The 25,845-nt window shown below is 38.9% G+C and overlaps 1 protein-coding gene across 2 annotated transcripts; it reads right to left on the reverse strand.

Moving 5' to 3' along the window:
- Window positions 1-19,652: 19,652 nt before the first annotated feature.
- Window positions 19,653-21,161, reverse strand: LOC120612155 (periphilin-1-like). Of its 2 annotated transcripts, XM_039874644.1 has the most exons (3): window positions 21,032-21,101; window positions 20,667-20,869; window positions 19,653-20,276 (listed from the first exon to the last, which is right to left on the reverse strand). In XM_039874644.1, the coding sequence occupies exons 1-3, from the start codon at window positions 21,099-21,101 to the stop codon at window positions 19,653-19,655; spliced, it is 897 nt and encodes a 298-aa protein (XP_039730578.1). The 2 variants fall into 2 exon arrangements, with proteins under 2 accessions (XP_039730578.1, XP_039730567.1); XM_039874633.1 differs by having other exon boundaries at window positions 20,667-21,161.
- Window positions 21,162-25,845: the final 4,684 nt, after the last annotated feature.

Below are 25,845 nucleotides of genomic sequence, written 5' to 3' on the forward strand. Positions count from 1 at the left end.
GTTGGAGAAATAAGAGAAAAAACATGGCTGTCATACTGCTCTGGAGACTACAAAACACCAACACCAAGGGATTACTGCTAAGAGCCAAAGAGGAAACACTTAGTCCTCACTCCTTTACCCAGTGCATAGGGCCATAAGAGGGAGAGAAGGCAAAGGAACCCTGAGCCATGATGGGTTTTGAGGTCACAAAGACAATGGTGCTCTTGATGGCAGAATCCACTGCCTGTTTGGAGGAATTAATACACTGATAGGGCTCCAGGTCACATTCCCAGCTTTGGCATAAACTCTGACATAACTTTGGTGGTTTTGTTTGCCTATCTCTATTCATAAAAGCCTTTTTGATCAGGGAAGCATTTCGGAGTTGATTGTATGACTTTAAATCTCATCCTTGTATGAGATTTTCTTTTTACATTGTCTTGAGGAACAAACGTGGATCAAGGATCAAGATAGATAGTTAAGAGCAGGGGTCCTCCCCGCCCCCCATCCTGGGGCCGCAGACTAATACCAGCCCCGTGGCTTGTTAGGAAGCTGGCCGCACAGCAGGAGGTGAGCAGCAGGTGAGTGAAGCTTCATCTGCATTTGCAGCTGCTCCCCAGTGCTAGAATCACCACCTCAGCTCCATCTTAGATCTTCAGGCATTAGATTCTCATAGGAGCACCATTCCCTGGTGCCAAAAAAGGTTGGGTATGGAGTGGTAAAATCAAATCAAACTGTAATTTTGAGGGATTCCACAGCCAATATGGGGTGCTTTATTTATATTTATGACAGTATGCAGCATTGGAAACTTCCATAGGGCAGTAGGGTCTGCCTAATTAGCTGAGGAATTGGAGATTGTCCAGGCCTCATCTAAGTGGGGTAAGCCTCAAGTGACTTAGAGAATTGAGAACAGTCCTGATTTCACCCTGAACTTTTGCTTTGCTTTACCCAGTATAACTGAGTTTAAGACATAAACTTACCCAGTCACTTCATGTGTTCATTTCACCATGGCCCTGTCCAAATCAACCTTGCTTTATGTTTAGAAGTAAAAACACCCTAAGTCATGGGAAGCTCAGGAATTTCTATTTCTCTAACAAGAACAAGAAATACTTGGACTATTTCAAACTCTCAATTTATGTGAGAAATTGATGCTCTCTAATAAGAGGGTCCAACATATGCCTACCTTTTAGTATTTTCTTGTAGTGACTGAATATTGTATGGCATATTTAAGACAGACAGGCTCTTTGAGATACTAAACATTTTCAACTATGTTTCTAGTGGCAGAAAGATTTACATGGAAGCTCAATATATACATCATATAAAGGCAAACTAGATTTATCTGAAATTGGGGGTCAAGATATCTACCCTCTCAATAGCTTGAGGTTTCCAAAGGCACCTTCATGGACTCCTAGGGTTCTGCTGAGCACTATTTGAAACCTCTAGTTTCTCTGACCCTCAGCTTCCTCTCCTGTAAAATAGGAAGAATGCTAGTGTTTACCTACTAAGGTAGTTGTGAAGACCAAATAAGATACTATACTAAAGCATTTGGGTAGTGTCTAATACATGGAAAACTTACTTTAAAGGGGACTTTCTTCTTTTCCCATGCCCCTGGGCCTGTCGTTTTGTAAATAGGAGAACCAGGTCATTGAGAGTTAAGTGATTACCCTTGGTCAGAGAGCTACTGCTAAAGCAGCTTTCTCAACTCCCACGCCAGTGTGTCTTTCAGTATATCACAATTGTTCCCCCTCTCTCTGTTGAAACTATGATAGAATAAAAAAGGTGCCTGGTCCCCATTGCCTCTAGATGTTATCTGAATTATGAGAATAGAATAAAGAAGGGCATCCTCTAAGCAACACACATAAATAAGTAAAGAAAGAGATTGGGTGTTTTTCAAGCACCAAGAATCACAGTTCTGTTAGCTGTAAGTCATCCTAAATCCATAGATTACTAAAGTCATAGAGTATAAATGACAGAGACAGTCTTCCAGAGAGCCTAATGCATCTAGACAGGAAGTAATTTAACAGAAATGCTGCTTATGAAGTCACAAAAAGCATTCTGTCTCACCTTCGCATAGTAGCAAAACTATTAATCAAGGCATTAATGTTGAGCAATTTCCAAAATGGCATAGCCCTGTATATGTGATCTGACTGCATTGGTCCTTGAACATTGCTTTGGATGCATTTCTAACTTAATAATCTTAAGTTATTAAGCATTCATTCAATCCAGGCAAACAAGAATCACAGGAATCTAAAATGTGCCCTATTTTAATATCATATATGTTTTATCACTGTAATAGTGTATTTAAAGTAGCCCAAGAAGCTCTTCTGCAGTCTAATATAACTTCAGTCATTTTTTCATAAGAGAGTAATTAATATGTCATCATTACTCAACATGTGAAGTGTTCCCACTCTCCCTTACACCAAAGTGTAATGTGATTTAGAATCAAATAAGATTTCAATTTCCACACTTTGACTAAGGTTTGTAATGTGAAATTAGGCAGCTCAAAGGGAGGCTTTGGTTTTCCTCTAAGTCAGGCCTCCCTGCAGTAGCATGATAAAGCCATCTTGTCCATAAATGGAGATGCTTTGCATATTGGTTAGAAACTCCTCAGGCATGTCAGTAAATTGTACCAGTCCTGCCAATAAGCACAAATAATCTATCCCATCACTTTCCTATGAGGCCAGGGCCAACGTTTTCCATGTCTGTACAAAATGTTTGTTGATCCTCATGGATGATAATGACATTCCTTTTTAATTTACAAACACAGAAACCTATGAAATCATGGAACTACAGATAGAATTGAGATGATAGATTTAATCGTATATGCAAAGAATTGGCTTTGTAAGCAAGATTCACATATTGGAAGGTATTGGTTATATTGCTTGAATAATGGATCCCAGATTTCTGGGGGCCGTGGATTTACCATGGCGAGTTATAATAAGAGGTGGAGGTCCTTATGACTTTGTTGATACCAGCTGTCTTGCAAGTTGTCATATGAACTTATGATTCTCAACTCTAATTGGACAATGATAAAAATTTTGCTAAAATGTTCTATATAATAAATTAAAAGGGAATTACTTCTTGGATTTATGAAAGCTCAGATTCAGATATGACTTTTCCTAATAACAAAAATGGGTAAAAATGAATTGCTAAAATGAGACATAATTTAGAAATTTTATAAAATATAGAATATTAGATCTGAGAGGAGCTTTCAAGGTAAAACAGTCTAGTGGCTTTTCAGTCTGAAGTCCTGCAGTTCTTATAGGTTTTCTAAGCCAATAATAGGATATCCAGATCTATTTCTGTTGGAAGCCCTACCTTCTCAAAATAAAGCTGCACAGTCTAAACTGGAACAAGAGTCTTTGTTTGGGTGGGAGTTTCATGAGCTTAGTGTGGTTTAACTGTTTACTTCACATTCATCAGAAGCTCTTATTGAAAAATACCTATATGTTTAATCACTTAAATATAATAAAATAAATTATCACTTAATAAAAAGCCATTTGTATAGTGAGTTTATTTTTCAAATGTTGGAGTCCATGGTGTTGTTGAGGGGTGCAAATAGGCATTTCTTTTTAAAAAGAGTCTTTGGTTGTGAGAAGATTGTAATTTATCGAACTTGTCAAAAACCCTTGTTTAAAAATGATCAAACAGGCACATAACATTCCTGCCCTATATTGGTCATCCTGGATCACTTGTAAGTGCAAGGATAATAGCTTATGTATTAATCAATAATGCCTGTCTCAGCACCTCTGCTATTATATTCATTTTCTCTGTACATAAGCCCTTTATTTAATCACTCACTCTACTGAGAAAAGGAGTTTCAGATTTATGAGTCACATTAGTCTTTAGTTGTTATTCTTAAATTCTCTATTCCAATTTTATTCACTTTTCTTTGACTGTTATCTACACAGTTGAGTGGGTCTACCATCTTAACTGAATTGATTAGTCAATTCAGTTAAAATATCAGAGGGTATTTCATTCATCCCTGTGGAATCACACTAGATGTGGTAAAGTATAAATAGATCAGAAACTCACTCTGTACTGGCAAAATTTCAGCAACTTAAAGGCTGAACGTGGTAGGCCAGGAATATGGTATTTTATCACTAACTCAAAAGAAAAAAGGAACATTTGGCTCCTTAGAGGCCTTCTTCTATTGCTAGCTAGTGATATCTCTACTTTTACCCTCTGTCTTAGGCCAAGTTTCCCAAGAAACAGACTTTGGGATTAAAATCTCTGTGCATGCATTTTCTTGGGTAGTACTGTCAGAAAAGCACTTTAAAAGAATGGAAGAAGCAGGACTGGGCGGAGATAGGTTCTACTGAGATGCAGTTGCAACAAAGGCCTCAGTTGATCCTATGGAGAGTTATATAGCTGGGCCTTTTCAGTCATCCTGAACTAGATAAGGGGGTCCTGGCTTTGTACACACACACTGCAAGACATTGGTTGAGGGATGTTCCTGGAGAGTAAGAGTAACCTTCCCTTTGGCTGATGGTGATTCTCAGAGAGAAACTCAGCTTGTAGCCTTCAGCAGCTAACACTCTATATTTAGGGTAACGAGTGCCTTATTCCCTATGGAAGAATCTGAAGACATACCAAACAGGTTTTACATCTTCCTCCCCTTAAGCTCCCTTGTGTACTCCTTCTGTAGACAATGCCCCCTCTGCTTCATTCTCATAGAAAGAAGAATCTAGAAGGAAGCCTAGACTTTCTTCCCCCTGCCACCCCACAAATCCTCCTTATAACTGGTACAGCATTTTTGATAGTTGGCTAGCTAGGGTTATTGTGATGTTTATAGCTGAAAGACAGAAAAATGAATAGTCTCTGTATGTGTTTGAAGTTCCTTTCATTATTTAAGAAGCTTTCTTTTGCTATTCAGTTACATAAAGATTAGAAGACAAGATGGAGTCAACAAAAGAAATGAATCATTTGAATAGCATGATTGCCATTCTGTAGTGATCTGAAAAATCCAATATAGCCATTTAAATCAGATTCACTTTTATCTAAAGAGACTTGACCTTTTCCAGTGGCCACCTAAGTAGAAGGTCAGACAGACTAAGACCATCTTTCAACCTTCTCTAGGTTTTCTTTTATTCTTTTAGCCTTCCTTTTTTCCACCATTTATTTTGCACCTTTAATGGTTTTTTTTGTACTGAAAATATGTGTCTCAGACCATATCTATATGCAGCCAAAGTATCTGAGACAAAAATTCCATTAGATTATTTAGTTGAAATAGTGTACATTCCCTTCACTGTTGCAAATGTTGGCTGGATTCAAACAGACATGTGTGTAGGGGCACAGCCATTAAAGTTATGGGGAGATTTTAACATACCATATTTTATTAATGTCTTTATGTAAGGTATTACTTTTCAAGCCAGAAGTTATAGCTTACCAAGGTAAAGAAGCAAACTTGGATTGTAATATTCTTGACCTATCTGTGTTTTAGTATGTAGTGTCAAAGATCATTGGACCAAGCAGCCTGGTTCATAAGTTAGGAATTGTTCACTAAAACTTTATAACCCCTCAAAAATCCAAATGATATGTTAATTGTCTGGAAAAGAATGAAGGCAAGAAAGCTGCCATTTTAAAGGCTAATTTCTTTTTAATATGGTTTATATCAAGAAGCTTGCCAAAGGAAAAAGAGCACAATTTAGAACTTCACATTCCTAGGTTCTAATCCTAGCAGGAGCATGTAATTAGCAGTTAGATATTTAGCCTTAACTGAGGCATTTTGTGAATCCTAACTTAACGATATTGAGCCAGAGTTTCTCTATTAAAGAGAAGTAGCTCTTGTTTGAGGAGGAAGAAGAGAGTGTTAAAGCAGAAGATTCTTCTTTCCTTTTGTGAAATAAGTTGATGATTTAATTTTCTAAACATTGAATACTTTTGCAAGATATGATCTGTAATGCGCCCAAAAATCTTCTGGCTGTGGAAATGTTGACACATCTCTAGGCTTTGACTACATGAATTAGTTGTCTTCAATACCTGTCAACACATCATGTTTCTGCATCTCAGTTTTCATATATTGCAAGAAAACTCTCAACATTTGCTTTGTTACATAGTACATTTGAGGGAGGAATGAGAAGAAAAAGCAAAACTGCATTATTAGAGGTCACAGCAATTTCCTCCTTTGGTTTTAGCTGAAACAGTCACACAATCCTTGAAATTCTTCTCACCTTTATTCTCCAGGACAATGTAAGTTAATTTCCCTCTGATTCCCTTCTTGGTCTCATTTGATGGTTTCTGTTTTTTACTCTCTAATATATCATCTTCTACAATTCAATCATCAACCTCTGCTTTTCTCTATGCATAGTCACTCCTTTGGGGAAGGTGGTTTATCTAAGACCATAGTCGCCAATCCAACTGTGACCTCTTCCTTGCAATCCAGTACTGTACCTTCATCTCACGGTCTTCTGTCTTCTTTGAGCACTCACATCCTGTGACATTTTTCTCTTATGAACGTTCATACTTATTGTCTGTCTATATTTCTCTCATTTATTCAAGAGATTTCTCATCTGTAGAATGAGGATAGGATAAGTATGGCACCTATTTCATATAATTAAGTGCTCAGTAAATGTTTACTATAATAATTATTAAAAGCTCTAGCTCCTAGAGTGCCTAGTGTAGAGTTCCGCATATGGTGAATACTCACAGATAGAGTGTCCTTGAAATAGATCCACACATTTTATGATACTAAAGTTTTATCTTCTTCAAATATTACCTAGTCATCAGAGCTTTATCAGTTCTCAATATCTCATACTCCATCTATACATCACTCTTTTCAGTCCCTTCCTCTAGCAAGCCTTTTTCCTCATATTTCCTTGCTCTCTTAATCTGCTTTGCACATGTCATTCTCCCTACTGAGCAAACACTCTATTGTCTCTCATTCCTCACCTTCCTTGGCTCTTAGCTTAGATATCACTTCCTTTAAGAAATCTTTCATTATCTCCCATGTCCAAGTTAGATTACCTTTCTAGGTACTCCCATAAGAACCATAACTGTATAGTGTATTATAATTGCTTATCTGTTTCTATTTCTCACTAGATCGTAGATTCTCTGAGTAAGAAACATTCTCTCTTATTTAGTATTATAATACCCTGTTTTGCCCATTATCTAATACCGCAAACATACACATAGTTTTCCCTTGTGAATTACTCCTGAAATTCATTTAAACCTGATTCTGCTCTAGGAAAGTTTGAAATAGGAGTATATATCAATCTATACTTCCTCAGAAAGGGCATTTACTCATCTAAGGCGGATATAGAAATCAAATCTCTAAAGTCTTTACAGCCTCTTATAGCTCTAATTAGCTGTAGCCGTTACCAACCTCTGCCTATCTCACCCTGCCAAAATACCTGAGTTTCACTAATTCAAGGGAGTGCCAATCTCAAATCATAAAGCCATCCTCAGAGACAACAATCAAAAAGGATTGACAGGGAGAGGACACAAAAGAGTCAAACTAAATCCTTTCATTTGTCATAGGATTTACTGCAGCCGGGATTGGTTAATAGCTTGATACTTTATAGAGCGTTGTATTCCCTGATATCTTGTTGGAGCATGAGTTAAATAATGACTAAGAGAAAGTTCCAGCTACTGAATCACCAAAAGATACAATTATCACCAAACCTGGTGCTTTGGGAGAAGCAGATTCAATTGCACCTGATACTATTGTACTTGCCATCTCCTTTTTCTATAAAAGTAACTTAGTAAATTTTCTGTCCTTCCAGGAACTGGAAAGACCTATCTTGCCAGAGAATTGACATCTTAGAGACAGCTTGACTACAAAACACTTTGGGAAATTGAAGGTGAGTAGCTAACACATTTCCAACTTCTGGAGTTTACTTAATAGAATTAGAAATTACTAGGAAAAGAAGTCAACAACACTCTCAGGTTGACATTTGTTCTTCTAGGGTGAATTTGATTAATTCTCCACAATAGCAAAATTGCATAATCAGATGGTGTTGCTTAAAGCTTTCTTTTGCTTTGTAGTTGGGTAATCTAAATTGTATAACCTCTAGTGAATTTCTACTCTGTCGTGTATCAGAGATCATCCTTGAAGATGGAATGATTTTCCATTGGGTTGAATGTGAATTCAGTGGGAAGAGTAAAAACCGTGGATGAATGGATTTTATAGGATTTAGCACCCTGGTGACAGGAATGTGCTAGAATCAGCAACACTTCAGATATGATGACCATAAAAATGAGAAGGAGGAAGCTCTGTCAAATACAGAAATTTTAATTCTAATCCCGGTTCGACTACTAGCTTGTTGTGTGACCTTAGGAAAATTATTTACTCCCTTTGGGCCTCAGTTTCTGCTTCTATACAGTGAAAGAGAGAGTAAATGTCTTCGTTGATGATCTCTAGGTACTTTCTACTCTATGAAGTCCAATAAGTCAATTAGTTCAATGTTTCAGGTGATAGCAGGTAGGGCCTAAATTAATAGGATGGTCATCTCAATTCTGCATTTAACTTTGTGTTTGGCTGCCTTACAGCAAATATCTGAATGGATGTCTTTTTTTTTTTTCACTTTTCTTCCAGATGTATGAGTGCCAGGTAGATGTTGGATTTGTGGATTTAAGCCACACTGGTTAATATTAGTTGAAAGAAGTGCTATTTGTTTACATAATATACATTTCCTAGAGTAACTTGTACCATTTTTTTTAAATTAAAACCTGGTTTATGTTTGATATTTGGCAGCAAGTTGGCACTGATAAGTACCTCTATATACTTATATTCTGTCACCCTCAAACTGGCATAACTAGATTGACTTTTGTTATTATAACAGTGTCATCTTGACTGGGATTCTATCAGACCCCAAAGAGAATACATTTAAAATGAGGTTGTTTTCCTCTGAATATTCTTTTATTATTTCCTTTTCTTCACCCAACATAGAAATATAGCTTAAACTATGTGTCAGTTGGGCTCTCTCTGGGAGGTAGACACTGAAACAGAGTTAGGAGTACAAAAATTTATTGGGAATATTGCCTGTGAAAGATAACCAGAGGAATGAGAAGAAATTGATAAAGATTTCAGACTAATACTTACGCGATACCTGTGAAAGGAAAAGGGACAAAAAGTAGAGTTAGACAGAGAGAGTCAGACTAAGATTCAGATCTTGCAAAGCCTCATCCAATCCATGATGGAGGAAGATGGCAAAGCATTAATACTCCCACCATGCTCAGTTATTGGCTGGAGGATGGCCATCAATAACGGGTGAAGCAAGACCTGAAGGTGCTAATAAGTGGAGGCTGTCAGATGAATGCATTCCTTACAGCTGAATGGCAGGTTCTTTCTTGAAGGAAGATCCAGGCAGAATACTACCATAACTTCCCCAAATGCCATTTTTCATTATATTCCACATTGAGCCTATGATAACCTGCTGCTATTTATCATATTAAGTCTAAACTGCTGTCTAATTTCAAATAGAATAAAATACTTAGGAATAAGTTTTACGAGAGAATTACAAAGTTAAATGGTGAACACACAATGCAATATACATATGATGTATTGTTGAATTGTACTCTTTAAACCTATATGATTTTATTAACCAATGTCTCCAATAAATTAATAAAAAAATAAAGAAATAAAGAAATACAAAACTTACATTTTAAAAACTAAAAAATATTGTCGAAAGAAATTACGGTAGTTCTCCCTTATCTATGGGGGATGCATTCCAAGACTCCCCAGTGGATGCCTGAAACCACAGATAGTATTGCACCCTATATATACCGTTTTTTTTCTTATACATCCATAATAATAAAGTTTAATTTATAAGTTAGGCTCAGTAAGATTAACAACAATAATAAAATAGAACAGTTATGACAATATATTGCAATAAAAGTTGTATGAATATGATGTCTCTATTTCTCTCTCTTTCTCTTTCAGCAAACTAACACATTTATTTTTCTTCTTCCAAATTCATGCATAGAAGATTTGTTCTTATCATAGATCTTAGTAACCTCAGCATGCATTTTTTTTTCTTTCTTTAGTAACTGGAGTATGTTTACCTTTTCACTTATAAGTAGCACTTTATGGCATCTAGTTGGCATATATGAATTTCTGGCATCACTACTATTGCATTTTGGGGCCATTATTAAATAAAATAAGTGTTAGTTGAACACAAGCACTGTGAAACCATGACAGCTGACCTGATAAACTGAGACAGCTACTAACTGTCTAATGGACAGGTAACATATACAGTGTGGTTACACTGATGAAGAGATGATTCATGTCCTGGATGGCAAGAGATTTTATCATGCTACTTAGAACAGCAAGCAATTTAAAACTGATGAATTGTTTATTGCTGGAATTTTCCATTTGATATTTTCAGACCATGGATGACCACAGCTAAATGAAAACATGGAAAGTAAAACTGAAGATAAGGGGACTACTGTAAAAGACCTAAATAAATGGAAACCTATCCAATGTTCATGGTTTGGAGGACTTAGTATTATTAATATTGCAGTACTCCACAAATTGACCTATAGATTCAATGCAATATCTTTCAAAATTCTAACTAATGTAAGGAGGAGACAAGAGAATTAAAATGTTAATCAAGTTATATTCAGATACCATGATATGCTGATCAGCCCTGCATCCAGGCCAGGAGGACACCTTTAGAACAAAGAAAAATTTCTACTGGGATTGCTGACAACCCATTCCCCACACCTGTGGAAGAGGAAATAGGAACAACAGAATCTTTAAGTGGCTGCACTACACCAATACAATTGTTCATTCCCTATGGCTAAAGCAATGGGGGAAACTATGGAATAAAAGCTAGGAACTGCCAGCAGGCTTTTCAAGCTACATACTCTTCCCATTTCCTTTCCTCACTGCATGTCCATATCAAAGGAAATGGGAACTAAAGAACGATATATAAACTGAATTCAGGGTCCTTCTCACTCTCTGACTCCGAGAAAAGACCATGCTCAATCTGTGGTGTTAATCTCTTTTCTAATAAACTTTCCTTTTGACTCTAACTTTGGTGTTTGTGTTGAATTCTTTCTACACTCTCCTCCAAAAGACCCTATTCTTCTCTTGATGCAGGGCTTGGTCTACCCCCAACTCAGGAAAATTTGCCCTGCCCTGCATCATCACTTTTTTTTTTCAGAAGTAGATAAGCTGGTTCCCATGGAAACTCAAGGGGATCTGAATAACCATAACAATCTTTAAAAAGAAAGGTAAAGTTAATGGATTCATATTTCCTGATTTTAAAATTACTGCAAACCTATAATAATCAAAACAGTCTGGTAGTAGCATAAGGATAGACATATAAGTTGATGGACTGGAACTTAGAGTCCAGAAGTAAAGCCATTCTCCTATGGTCAACTGATTAATGACAAGAGTACCAAGACCATTGAATGGTGGAAACAATAGCCTTTTCAACAAATAACACTGGGAAAACTGGATATTCACATACAAAAAAATAAATTTGGATCCATACCTTATATCATATATATAATTAGCTAAAAATGCATGAAATACCTAAATGTAAGAGCTAAAACTGTATAGCTCTTAGAATAAAATATATGAATTAACATTTTGACCTCAAATTTGGCAATAGTTTTTTAGATATGACACCAAAAAGGCAAGCGACAAAAGGAAAAAAAATAGATGAATTGGATTTTGTCAAATTTTTAAAAACATGCTTCAAAGAACACTATCCACAAAGTCAAAAGTCAGCCCACAGAATGGGAGAAAATATTTGCAATATATCTGACAATGGTCTAGTATCCAGTATATATAAAGAACTCTTATGACTAAACAATAAAAGGACAACCTTATTAAAAGTGTGCAAAAGATTTGAAAAGACATTTTTAAAAGATATACAAATGGCTAACAGGCACATGAATAGGTGCTCAATATCATAAGTTAACAAGTAAATATGAATTAAAACCACAAAGAGATCTATCATTCACACCCACTAGGATGGTTATAAAAATAGTTTTAAAAAAATGAAAAATAGGCTCCAGTAAAGATGGAAGAGCAGGTAAACTCTGTGCTTGTCCCCTCCCATGACCACATTAAAATTGCAACTGAATTATAGAACAATCGACCTGGAGAACAATCTGAAGACTAGCTGAACAGAAGTCCTATAACTAAGGACATACAGAAGAAGCCATTTCGAACCTGGTAGGAGGGGCAGAGATGCCGAATGAGCTGGTCCCACACCCATGTGTGGTGGTTAAAAATCAGGAGAGATATCTTGGCTGCAGAGGTCCTCCTGGAGGACTGAGGGGTCTTAGCCCAATACTGGGTTCCCTTGCCCAGGGTTCCAGTGCCAGGAAGAGGAGTCCTCACAATATCTGGCTTTAAAAATCATTGGGATTCCAACAATCCAGGTGAGACAGAAGGCTGCTTGAAGCCCAGGCTTTCTCTTAAATTGCATGCACACAGACTTTCTCACTTGCAGGTACCCTGGGCTCCAGTAGATAAACAGCGGCTGGATAGGCACCAGAGACATACAGGGAGAAATTGAATTCTATGGCTTCAAAGCAAGGGCTGTAGGGACAGTTGTCATTGTCCTTGTATTCAGCCCACCTCCCATGCAGCTGGCAGGCAGGCACCATCTTTCTTGGTTGAGCCCTCCCTGCACATGTCTAAATCTGAATCTGCATTGGCCTGGTGGTCTTTACTTGCTCCACCCTGGTGACCCTGGGACTCTGCCCCAACCAACCATCACACCGTCTGAGGCTCCTTCGGCAATAGGCAGCTGGCGTTGGCCCATGCTGCAGTCTTTCTTGGACAACTCTCAGGGATCTGTAGGCCCCAGGTGGGTGGAAGCTGGTTTCAGTGTGATCTGAGCCTTTTTGCCAAGTGCCTCAAGCTTGGCACTGGCACCAAATCTGAATCTGTATTAACCTGGTGAACACCGCTCCTCCTACTTTGGATACTCCCTGAGACCCCACTCAACTAACTCTCATACCGCCAGAGGATCTTTCAGCAGCTTAGCCTTATGGGCAGCTGGCAAGTGGTATCAGGCCTTAGGATTCCCTGGGCCTCTTACTGTGCTACCCCAGGCCCAGCACTGGTGACAGCCTACCTCAGTTCATAGTACGGCCTCTCCCATGTCCCTCCAGTTGCAACACAGGCAGCAACCAACAGCAGATTGCTTTGTAGCACCTACCAGGGAGCCCTAGGCCAGTCACAGTCAGCAGCTGACCTTTGCCTGCATGAGAGCCCCACCCAAGAGGCCCCAGAAACAACACACTTGGTGGCTGGCTTCACACCATTACAGAACACCACAAATTAGCCCCTTGAGAGGCACACCCAAAGGGTAGTCTCAACAGGCACACAAGTCTGCTGGGGTGAATCCTGTTCCTTGGGGTCAACCTCTACACAGCAGCTAATATGCTGTGGTCATGGCCAATCCTCAGTCAGTCAGCCTGAAGGCCTATTCCACCCACTGACATGTCAACAGCAATCAAAGCTTAACTGTAACAAAAGGGCACACACGACCCATGCCAGGGATACTTCTGGCGCTCCTGGTTCAGATGATCAGAAAGACTACACCACTGGGCCACTCAGGACATATACTATATAAGGCCACCCTGCCAAGAGAGGGAGATGTAGTAGATCTACCTAATACATAGAAATAAACATAGAGAGGTAGCCAAAATGAGGAGACAAAGAAACATGTCCCAAGTGAAAGAACAGGAGAAAACTTCAGAAAAAGAACTAAACAAAATGGAGGCAAGCAATCTACCAAATACAGATTTCAAAATACTGGTTATAAGAATGTTCAAGAAACTTAGTGAGAACATCAACAAAGAGATAGTAAGCATAAAAAAGGGCATAGAAATCATAAGAAAAGAACCAGTCAGAAATGAAGGAATCAACAGCAGGTTAGATAAAGCAGAAGATCGAGCCAGCATAGGGAATACAGTCAATATTACTGTAATAACTATGTTTACTGACAGGTGGGTACTGGGCTGATCAGGGGATCAATTTGTAAATTATTTGGATGTCTTTCCACTGTGCTGCACATCTGAAATTAATATAAAATAATGTTGAATGTCAACTGTAATTGAAAAAACAAGTGTCAGTGATAATGTGGAGAAATTGGAACATTTGTACATCACTGATAGGAATGTTAAATGGTGCAGCGACTGTGTGAAAGAGTTTGGCAGTTCCTTAGAAAGGTCAATATAGACTTATTATATGACCCAGCAATTCCACTCTTAGTACTATACCCAAGAGAACTGTAAACACGTGTTTACACAAGAACTTGTAGATGAGTGTTCATAACAATCTTATTCTTAATAGGTCTTAAGTGGAAACAATCAAACTTTTTATCATCTAATAAATGGATAAAAATAAAGTGTCTTCTCCATACAATGGAATATTGTTTGTTTGGTCATAAAAAGGTATGTTTTTATTACACTGTAACATGAAAAATCCTTGAAAACATTATGCTAAGTGAAAAAAGACAGACATATTGTATGATTCTATGCGCATGAAAGTTCAGTATAGGCAAATCCTTAGACACAAAGCAATTGCCAAAGGATGGAGTTAGAGGGAAAATGAAAATGATTGCTATTGGTATTGGGTTTCTTTTTGGCATGATGAAAATATTCTGAAATTAAGAAATATACTAGTAAATATACAAATTAGTAATGTACTAAAACCCACTGAATCATACATGTTAAAAGTGAACTTTATGGTCTATGGTATGTGACTATTATCTCAATAATATAGGTAAAGAAAAACAAACAAACAAAAAGTACACAGAAGAAAAGCTGGCCATAAGGACAAGCTAAGATTTTTAATGACAGAGAACTTACCCCAGACAAATTATATTCAATAAGAAATATAGAACAATGCAGGCAACAAAACAGTGGACTTCATTCATCCATTCAGAATTAACTTATTGAGTACCAATTCTGCTCCAAGTCTATTTTAGGATCTAGGACTATGGACAAGGCAAAAATATGGTCTCTCCCTTCAAGGATATCACTGTTTAGAAATAGACAAGGAAACAGGCGATCTCAATATAACATGATAAGTGCTATGAGAATCAAATACTGAGAACATGGGAATTCAGAGAAGCAGCACCTGCCCTAGTGACAGCCAACAGAAGCTTTCTGGATGATATTTAATATGAGCTCAATTTTGAAAAATAAACAGGGTTTAGCTAAATTTAGGTGGTAGCAGTAGTGGGTAAGGGGCAATGGTAGAAATGGGCATTACGACAAAACAGAATAAGCTCAAGACTGTGAGAGAGGAGGGACTGGGCAAAATGGCATAGATAATAGAGGCTTTGTTCATTTCTTTTGCGACCACATCAAAGTTGTGACAGAAACATGGAGCAAACAGCAAGCACAGTTGCCTGGGGTCTAGATGAACAGAAACCCTACAACTATGTAGAGAAATAAGAAATCACCCTGCAACGGTAAAAGGTAGGTTAGGGAGCAGATGTGAGGCTGCCTAGTCCCGAGTGGCTGAGTAGGACAGAGGCTATAGCAGCAGTGGCAGCTGGCAGCTGCAGACGTTTATCTTAAGGGGGCCATGTACAAGAGTAGACTTTCACAATGATGCATTCGCTCACTCTGAGCACCAGCATCATGTTGGCTGCTCAGGGGGCACCAGGGACTTACAGGGAGACACTGAGTTGTTGGAGGGCTGGAGGTGAGTTTTCTCCTGGGCAGAAGTACTGGCAGTATCCATTGTTCCTCTGTTGAGCCCTCAGCCCTCCCAGTGTACAGATGCAGTGCCGCCATAGCTAGGACGTCTTGAAACTGGATAACAGAGGTTACTCTACCCGGAAGATGCCCTGAAACTCTGCCTCCCCCAACTCCTGGCCCTACCCAAGTCACATCCAATTGTGTCATCTATGTACCCTGGGCCCCTTGCTGAGCAGGTTCAAGACCCATACTGGTGGCAGCTGGCCTCAGTTTCTGGCATAGCCTCTTGAGGTAACTATAAAATCAACATTTGTGGATTGCTTGCTGAATCTTAACAGGTTGCCCTGGAGTGGCATAGGCTGTGGCTAAACTTGGCCTGCAGATGAACCCCTTTCAGGACTGTGCCCCTGGATACCTACTACACAAAACCATGCTAATAAGACCAGGAGATTTAGAAGCTTTGCTTAGTATTTAGGAACAGACACAGAAAGCAGCCAAAATGGGAAGACAAAGAAGAAGAAATGATGTGAGAGAACAGAAGAGAGATCCAGGAAATATGGAGTTAAGCAATCTACCAGATGCAGAGTTCAAAACACTGGTCATAAAGATGCTCAATGAACTTAGAGAAAGTGTAGATGAATTCAGTGAGAACCTTAACAGAGAGATAAAAAATAAGTGGAAATGGAAATTATAAAAGAGAACCAATCAGAAATGAAGTATACATTATCTGAGATGAAGAGTATATTAGAGAGAATGAAGAGTATATTAGAGGGAATCAGGTGAATGGATGAAAAAGAGGATCAAGCCACCTATATAGATGGAGAAGCCAAGGACACTCAATCAGAATGGCAAATAGAAGAAGCCAAGAATATGATAATAATTTAAGAAGCCTATGGGCCAAAATTATATGTAGCAATATTTTTGTCATAGGGTTACCTAAAGAAGAGGAAGAACGAGAAATCGAAAACCTATTTGAATAAATAATGATGGAAAACTTCCTTCATCTGGTGAAGGAAATAGACAAACAACCCCAGGAAACTCAGAAAGTCCCCCAAAATGATGAACCCAAAAAGGCCCACACCAAAACACGTCATAACTAAAATGCCAAAGTTTAATACATGGAGAGAATCTTAAAAGCAACAAGAGAAAAGCAGTTACCTACAAGGGAGCACCCATAAGATTAGCAGCTTATTTCTCAAAAGAAACTTCACAGGACAAAAGGGCTTGGCACAAAATATTCAAAGTGATGAAAACCTAGAATCTACAACCAAGAATACTTTATCCAGCAAAGCTATAATTTGAAATCGAAGGTCAGATAAAGCACTTCCTAGACAAAAATAAGCCGAAGGAGTTTATTAACACCAAGCCAGTATGACAGGAAATGTTGGAGAAACTTAAGAAGAAAAACATGTATCAAAAACAGAAGTAAAGAATGTCAATAACTACATATATATCAACGAATACCTCAAATGGAGAAGAATTAAGTGTTCTAACCAAAGGATACAGTGGCTGAATGGATAAGAAAACAAATGCTGCCTACAAGAGACTCACTTCATACTAAAAGACACACACAGACTAAAAGGAAGGGCATAGAAAAAGATATTGCCTTGATGGACCTAGAGGGTATTGCTTTAAATGAAAAAAGTCTGACAGAGAAAGACAAATATCACATGATTTCATGTTCATGTGGAATCTAAAGAACAAAATAAGTAACAACAGCAAAAATGGAGACAAACTCATAGATACAGAGAATAGTTTGAAGACTACTAGATGGGAGGGGAGTTGAAAGGATGGTGAAAAAGGGAAAATAGATTAAGAAGCACAAATGGATAGTTTACAAAATAGTCATGGAGATGAAAAGTGTAGCATAAGGAAAATATTCAACACTGTTATAATAAATATGTAAGGGGAAGAGAGATACTAAATTTAGTGGGGTGATCATTTGTGAGTTATATAGATCTCTAATCACTATGCTGTACAACTGAAATTAATATATTATTGTATGACAACTATAATTTTAAAAACTCATGGAATTGTAGAATGTAACTATGAGCAAGTAATTGTCTATTATATTTCAATAAAGCTGAAAAAAAGAGTATGAGAGAGAAAGAATAATATATTCATGGAACTGCAAGGGATTCAAGGTGACTGGAGTAAAGGGTGCATATGAAGACATGGTGAGTAATGGAACTGGAGAAGTTGGGGGTGCCAGCTCATGAAGAACCCTGCGCGCTAAGCTAAAAAGTATGAGCCAAAAGCATGCCTCACAAGACATGATTCCCCAATGGGAAAAGCCCCAAAGACTTTAAAAATTGTTATATATCCTCCTCTTCAAGAATATAACTTTTTAAAATATCTACTTTCTCTAGCTTATGTCCTTTGGGCACTAGATATCTTGATTTTCTCAGTGACTCCATTTATTATGGAGACAAAGGCAAATGTCAATTTATGGAGCCTCGTGGCAATAGTAAAGACACTGGAGACTGGAATTCTCAAGAGGACCACAGCTCTTGACTTTTGCCAGGAGTATCTGTCCTGATGCCAGGAAAAGGACAGGTCTGTCCTAGTTTTTGTCTCTTCATGCACTTTATGGAATCACTTATGTCTGAGAATAATGCTGCTTTCTTGTTAGGCATTTTGCTAATGCCTGCTGTGGTCTCCTATCCCCTTTTCTCATTTATTCAAGAGATTGAGGCCTCAACTATTTCAGCACTTAGGTTTTGAAATAAGGCTTTGTGTGTCATTTTATGGTAACAGAAAAATAGAAGGAAGCTGATGAGATGGAGCCAGTCTTATGGAAATAAACAGCATTGTGCATTTTCTAATTAAGAACACTACCTTGTCAATGGGGATCAAGTGTGAAAACAATTAGAAGGCTTAAAAAACAGCATTATAGGTTGAGTGTACAATACAGTCTCTAAAGCATTAAAACTGGCAATTCTTTTAAAATGTAGAGTGATAATTTGGGGCTCGACACCCTATACATTTTTCCCACTTAAGAGGCACAATAGGTCTTGTCTTCTGCTTTCAGTTTTCCTGCTTACTACCTGCTTGACCAGTAACCGAATCTGACTACTATTACCCACTCTCTCAACTTTTGGAACACTTTTCCATTTAACTTCCAGGGAGTGTCCACTCTCCTGGATTTCCTCATATCCCCTTGCCCACTCCTTTTTAGTCTGGTTTGCTGTTTCCCCTCTGTTCAACCCCTAAATATTGAGGGCCTCAGGTTTTGGCACTAGTTCTCCTCTTTTCTATATGACACATTCTCCCTAGGTGAGCTTATCCAATCGTATGGCTTTGATATTGTCTATTACCTAATGACTCTCAAATTATACCTTTATATTTTTTTCTCTAAGCTAGCAAAGTATTCAGTTTATTTAGATCTTGTACTTAAACATATTAAAAGTTACAAAGCCTAAGATAAGCAACCAAGAAGTAAATAAAATCACAACTTAGTATTCTAACATTTTCACTTGCTATCATTGACTATGAAATGCAAAAACAAACAAACAAAAACCAAAACTATAAATGTTTAAGTGGGATGATCTCCGAAAATTACACTAGTGTGACCAAACAAATGATCACATACTATGGAATACTACAGAACATGAGTAAGTTGTTGCTCTCCAGGACATAAGAACTAATAACTAATTTACCCATCATATTGGTGGCGACGGGGGTAGAGGGTGGAGTATGGATTAGGAGGCTCTACATGTAGATTAAAAAAATTCCAATTAAAATATCTTAAACTATTTTAAACATTTATTTAACATTGGAAAGGTAGTCAACTATCATAAAGTATTTCTCTTTATCAAAAGTTCCACATATTAAGGATTTATGCAATCCAGGGGGAAAAAAACTAGAAATATGTTGTTGCCTGAGCAAGTAATCTTCTAAAAAGTCTCTCCAAAATCTTGACTAGAGGTGTCATATTCTGCGATGAAATGCTTCAATTCTTCAACACACCACTGACCTATTTCACATAAATTCTGTTTCAGTGCAAACTGTATAGGCTTTTCTAATGAAGGATCTTCTAAAAAGGAAGTAATCTTCTAAAAAGTCTCTCCAAAATCTTGACTAGAGGTGTCATACTCTGCAATGAAATGCTTCAATTCTTCAACACACCGCTGACCTATTTCATATAAATTCTGTCTCAGTGCAAACTGTATAGGCTTTTCCAGTGAAGGATCTTTTTCAACCAACATTTTTACAACCATCCCGAAAGTTTCACAGTCCTGTTGGTAAACTTGTTCGATCATTTTGGTTTTTGCTGCTATTGCTTTATAGCGACTGCTTAGCCGACCGTCTTCAAATAATTCTATGCCATCTGTTGTTTTTGACTCAGGTCTTTCTGGCTGGTCAATGAACAGTGGTGCCGTGGATCCCGCCTTGTCATACTCATAAATTTCAGGTACGTTACTTTTACCTGCCTTCTCTAGCTTTTCAGCAGCCCACTTGCTTGCAGCATCAGTAAGTGACTTTTCGGTTACCCTACTGGGTTTGTCTAACACCTTTGATGAAGGTACCGCTGAAGAATTTGACGATGCGCGTCTTGATGTTTTTGAAGAATGAACAGGTCTCTCTTTATTTCTATCCTGAGACCGATGGAAAAAGGAAGTTTTGCTTCTTCCTGACGAGTAGCTCCTACTATTGACACTGGAGCGAGATCTGGGGTCCTTTTGACCAACGGGAGAGCCTCTGAAAAAAGGCTCCTTTTGACCAGCGGGAGAGCCTCTGAAAAAAGGCTCCTTTAGACCAGCGGAGAGCCTCTGAAAAAAGAGCTCCCTTTCGACCAGCGGGAGGGCCTCTGTAAAGGCTCCTTTTGACAGCGGGCGAGCCTCTGAAAAGGCTCCTTTAGATAGCAGGCACTCTGAAAAAAGGCTCCTTTTGACCAGCGGGAGAGCCTCAATAAAAAGGCTCCTTTCGACCAGCAGGAGGCCTCTGATAAAAGGCTCCTTTGGAGCCAGGGAGCCTCTGATAAGGCTCCTTTAGATAGCGGAGGCCTCAATAAAAGGCTCCTTTCGACCAACGGGAGAGCCTCTGATAAAAGGCTCCTTTCGACCAACGGGAGAGCCTCTGATAAAAGGCTCCTTTCGACCAACGGGAGAGCCTCTGAAAAAAGGAATTTCTCTTTTATGAGGAGATCGGCCTCTCACATACCATGAACCGTAGAAACTTTTTCTTTTAAAGCCGCCTCTCATGCCCCTGTATCCAGGCTGACGACTTGAAGAGTGATCATCTCTTGACCAATTATAGCCAGATTTATCTCCTCTGTGAGGTGGACCACTTCTTCGATCACGAGAAAAACGGCGGCCGTCGCCATACTCTCGGTAATCAACATGGCGGTAATATCTACCGTAGAACCCTTCGCCGGGTCTGTCTAGCAGTGGTTTCTTTGGCACAATATTAATTAGATTGCGGTAGCCTTCACTGGGGTGACTTTGAGGAGGTACTCGTTTTCGTGGAAGTCTTTCATACTCACATCGTCCCTCAGACCACATTTCATCACTTCCGTAAGCCGATCTTGGGCGGTAACCATGGATAACCGGGATCTGAAACATGGTAGTTTCGGCAGGCCACAAATTTGCCAAGAGAATTAGTCCCAGCTGTCCCTTGTGGACGCAGAAATTCAGCTGTGCCCTGGTTGGTTAGAGTCCTGGTCTGTGTGCGAAAATCCAGACTACAGGAAGACGCAGTAAATGTGGCGGTCAGCTCGTCGCGGCTCTGGAGACAGGCAGTTGGGCGCGCGCAAGGACGTCAGAAAAAGCGCCGCCCTCCGAGGTCAGAGGCTAACGAGAGCCGGGAAGAGTCATTCCTGTTGCTACCTTCACGCAGCGGCGCCTGACCCCTCCCGGTACCCGTGATGCCAAGACTACTGTGAGGGACGGTGAGGGACGGTGAGGGGCGGCGAGGGGCGGCGAGGGGCGGCGAGGAGCAGCGAGGGGCAGAAGAATCGGGGTTGAGCCCCAATTGACGAAATCCTATCTTTAGACGTAACCTGTGCTCCCCGTTGCAGTCTTGTACATCCAATTGCCCCTTTGCATGTCTGTTAGGAAGCTAGAACTTTATGTCCAAAACAAAACTTTTGATTTCTATCTTGACCCAAATCCTGCTTCTCTCCTAATCTCTCTCAACTCAGCTAATAACATCACTGCTTATCCAGTTGCTCAAGCTAAAAATCCTATATTCCCCTCTTTTTCTTTCTTATCCATCAGCAATTTCTGTTGATTCTGCCTCCAAAGCACATGCTGAATCCTTCCATTGCTATTCATCTCCAGTGTTATTACTCTAATCAAAGCTGCCACTAACTCTCATTTTGAACTAGCTATTAACTAGTCTCCCGCTTCTACTCGTCCTCTCTACGGTCCACTCATCACAGCAGTTTTTTAAATAATTATTTTTCATTTTTCACTTATAGTTGGGATACAATATTATATTAGTTTCAAGTGTACAACATAGTAATTAGAGATCTATATAACTCACAAAGTGATCGCCCCACTAAATCTAGTACCTAGCTGACACCAGACATATTTATTACAATATTTTTGACTATATTCTTTATGCTATACTTTATATATCCATGACTATTTTGTAATTACCCATTTGTACATCTTAATCCCGTTCCCCCTTTTCACCAATGTCCCGTGACCCTCTCCCATCTGGTAACCCTCAAAATGTTCACTGTATCTATGAGTTTGTTTCTGTTTTATTTGTTTATTTTGTCCTTTAGATTCTACATGTATGTGAAATCATATGGCATTTGTCTTTATCTGACTTCACTCAGCACAATACCCTCTAGGTCCATCATGCAATATCTTTTCCCATCCCTTTACTTTTAGTCTCTGTGTGTCTTTTAATTTGAAATGAGTTTCTTGTAGGCAGCATATGTAAGAGTCTTGTTTTCTTATCCATTCAGCCACCCCATCTTTTGATTGGAGCATTTATTCTTTTTCATTTAAATTGTTTGTTGATAGATATGTAGTTATTGCCATTCTTTATTTAGGTTTATCTTTATTTGGGTTTATCTTTTTAAGGGCTCTCTGAGCTTCCTGCGGTTGTAAGTCTATTTCCTTCACCAGGTTAAGGAAGTTTTCCATCATTATTTTTTCAAATGGATTTTCAACGTCTTGCTCTCTCTTTTCTCCTTCTGGAACCCCTATGATGCAAATGTTGTTACACTTGATGTTGTCCCATAGTCTCCTTAAATTATCTTCATTTTTTTGGATTATTTTTTCTTGTTGCTGTTCTGATTGGTTGTCCTCTGCTACCCCATCCTCTATATCTGTGAGTCAGTCCTTCTCGTCATCCACTCTGTTGATTCCCTCTAATGTGCTCTTCATGTCAGATAGTATATTCTTCATTTCTGACTGGTTCCCTTTTATAATTTCTATTTCCATTTTTATATTTTTAAAAATCTTTTTGTTAAAGTTCTCACCGAGTTCATCTATTCTTCCCATAAGTTCATCGAGCATCCTGATAACGAGTGTTTTGAATTCCGCTTATGGTAGATTGCTTGACTCCACTTCATTTAGATATTTTTCTGGTGCTCTGTTCTCTGCTCTCATGTGGGGCATGCTTCTTTGTCTCCTCCTTTTGGCTGCCTTTCTGTGTCTGTTTCTATGCATTATGTAAAGCTCCTAAGTCTCTCGGTCTTAGTAGTGTGGCTTTGTGCAGTTCAGTGGCACAGTCCTGAGAGGGGTCCAGCTGCAGGCCAAGTATAGTTGTAGCCTGTGCCCCTCTGGGGACACCTGGTAACAGTCAGCAAGCAATCCACAGATAGCTCCCACACATGCCATGCTTATAGTTACCTCAAGAGGCTAAACCAGAAACCAATGCTGGTTGCTCCCAGTGTGTGTCTTGGAGTACTGGTCACACCAAGGACACCACTGGATGTAGCTTGGGTAAGGCCACAAGTTTGGAGGGGCAGAGTTTCAGGGAGTCCTCTGGATGGAGTGACCTCTGTAATCTGGTTTGATGGTGGCTCAGCTATGGCAGCACCTGCATCTGCATGCTGGGAGGGCTCAATCAAGGATCAGTGGGTACCCCTCGCACTTCTTCCCAAGAGAGAGCCTCCCCTCCAGCCCTCACCACGAAGCCCTACAACTCAGTGTCCCCCCATATGTACCTGGTGGCCCCCTGAGCAGCTGCCCCTAGCACTGGAGCTCAGGGCGAGCGAGTCCGTCACCATGAAAGTCCAGTCGTGGTTGCAGTCTCTTTGAGAGGAACATCTGCACCTGCCAGTTGCATCTGCTGTAGCCTCTGTCTCACTCAGCACACATGGGACTAGGCGGTCTCGTGTCTCTGCCCCCTTCTATCATTCCAAGGTGATTTTTTAATTCTCTCCCTAGTTGTAGGGCTTTTGTTTATCCAGACCCCAGGTGACTTTTCTTGCTCTTTGCTCCATACTTTCGTCACAATTTTGGTGTGGTCGCAAGAGGAGATGTACAAAGCCTCTACCCTCTGTGCCATCTTGACTGGGACCTCCAGGAGTTTATGTTTTAAAGTGCACACCAGGTTATGTTAGTCATCTGCTTAAAATCTTCCAGTAGTATCACTCCATATTTAGAATAAAATTCAAACTCCCTACCATGGTTTATAAGGCTCTATGTGATCTGACCACTGATTCCATCTTTCACTTAAGCTGTTATCACTCTTGCCTTGCTATTATATAACAGTCATACTGGACTATTTTTTCTCTATAAAACACCACACTCATACCTGATTTAGGATTTTTGATTTTGCTATTCCCTTTGCCTAGAAGACTCTTCCCCTTCATGGGTTTGTTTTTGTAAATAAAGTTTTATTATAACACAGCCATGTTCATCTGTTTACTACTGACAATAGCTGCTTCTGTGCTACAGAAGGTAGAGTTCAGTAGTTGAGACATATCAAATGATCCACAAGCACTTTAAGCAAGTTTGCCAAACCTGGCTGAATCTTTGCATGGCTGTCTCCTTATTTAGATTCTTGTGCTAATATCACTCCCTCATAGAGACATGCCCTCTCTCCCACCTCAGTCACTCTTTTACATCATCCTCTTCATTTCATCATAGCACATCCCTAAAATTATCTTATTTGTTTGATTGAATATTGTTTGTTCACTTCACTAGACTGTAAGTTTCTCTGTCATATTCCCTGCTGGATCCCTAGGTCCTGGCACTGTATCAGTCATACAATAGGTCCTCAATAAATATATGGTGTATAAATTAATATATGAATGTAGATAGGACATCAAGTTGTTTACAAAACAATGGTTCACGTTAGTACTTCATATACATATAGCCATAGAGTTTATTTAGATCTAGTTTATAAGCAAATGTATGCCCAAGGAAGAAAAAAACTCTCAAAATAAAGATACATGAACATTAAAAGATAAATGAAGAATCAATATGTGGTAAAACCAACTTCAAACTAATTTATAATTAATTAATTGGTTCCTGTAAGAGCAAATATTTAAAGCTATATATATATATTTTAAAAGCAATGGTTAAAGGAATCAAGTAGGAAATTTCCAAAATCACTTAGCTACTCTTTCCATTCATCTGGAAAAAGATGCTAATATTACCTTGTTGAATTCTCTTTAATCAGCAGATGGAAGGAAGTGGGAGGGGTAAATACGGGTGTTGAAAAATGACCCTTTTAATAGATCCCCTAACTTGTCTTCATTTGTCATCTCTGCACTTTTTTGGTAATTATTTTTGCTGTTATCTTTCTTGCAAGTGATGTACATTCTTGAGCATTGCCCCCCATCCCCTCCTCTCCCCCGGCCTGCAAAAGTCCTCATTCTTTTGCTCGGTGCTGCAGTTTCTTATTTTGTCTTTGAGCTCCCTCTGCTGGTACCAAGAAGGCTACAGAGTTGGCTTCTTCTAGAGTCAATAACAGAGTATACAGGATGGAAATAACCACATTAAAACGGCAACCCTTTCTCTTTTTCAGTTAGAGAAAATTGAATAGTGTCTTGATTCATACATTTTATTGAAATCAATAATCATGGAATTTATCGGGCACAGTCTGAATGACTGATTCAATCAAAATCCATGTCAACAAAGGAGCAATGTGGTTACTTAACTCTTTCATCCTAAATATTGGATCTCTGCAAAAGTTCATGTTGCCTTTGCACATTCTCTTGATTTCTGATTTGGACATGATAAGATATGTAGATGTGTGTTTTCAAAGCAACAAAACAATAGATGATGCATGTCAGTGCATCTATTCCTTTCACTTTTTCTTTTAGATTCTTTTAAA

The sequence above is a fragment of the Pteropus medius genome, unplaced genomic scaffold, assembly GCF_902729225.1.
Source record: "Pteropus medius unplaced genomic scaffold, Ma_sr-lr_union100, whole genome shotgun sequence".
NCBI lineage: Eukaryota > Metazoa > Chordata > Mammalia > Chiroptera > Pteropodidae > Pteropus > Pteropus medius.

What these genes read in the sequence shown, in the direction of transcription:
- LOC120612155 (XM_039874633.1), bottom strand. Translation starts at nt 21,161, where the DNA reads ATGTTTCAGATCCCGGTTATCCATGGTTACCGCCCAAGATCGGCTTAC. An exon ending in CTTTTATCAGAGGCTCTCCC is followed by an intron (nt 20,277 to 20,666) that starts GTTGGTCGAAAG and finishes GTTGGTCAAAAG; the next exon opens with GACCCCAGATCTCGCTCCAG.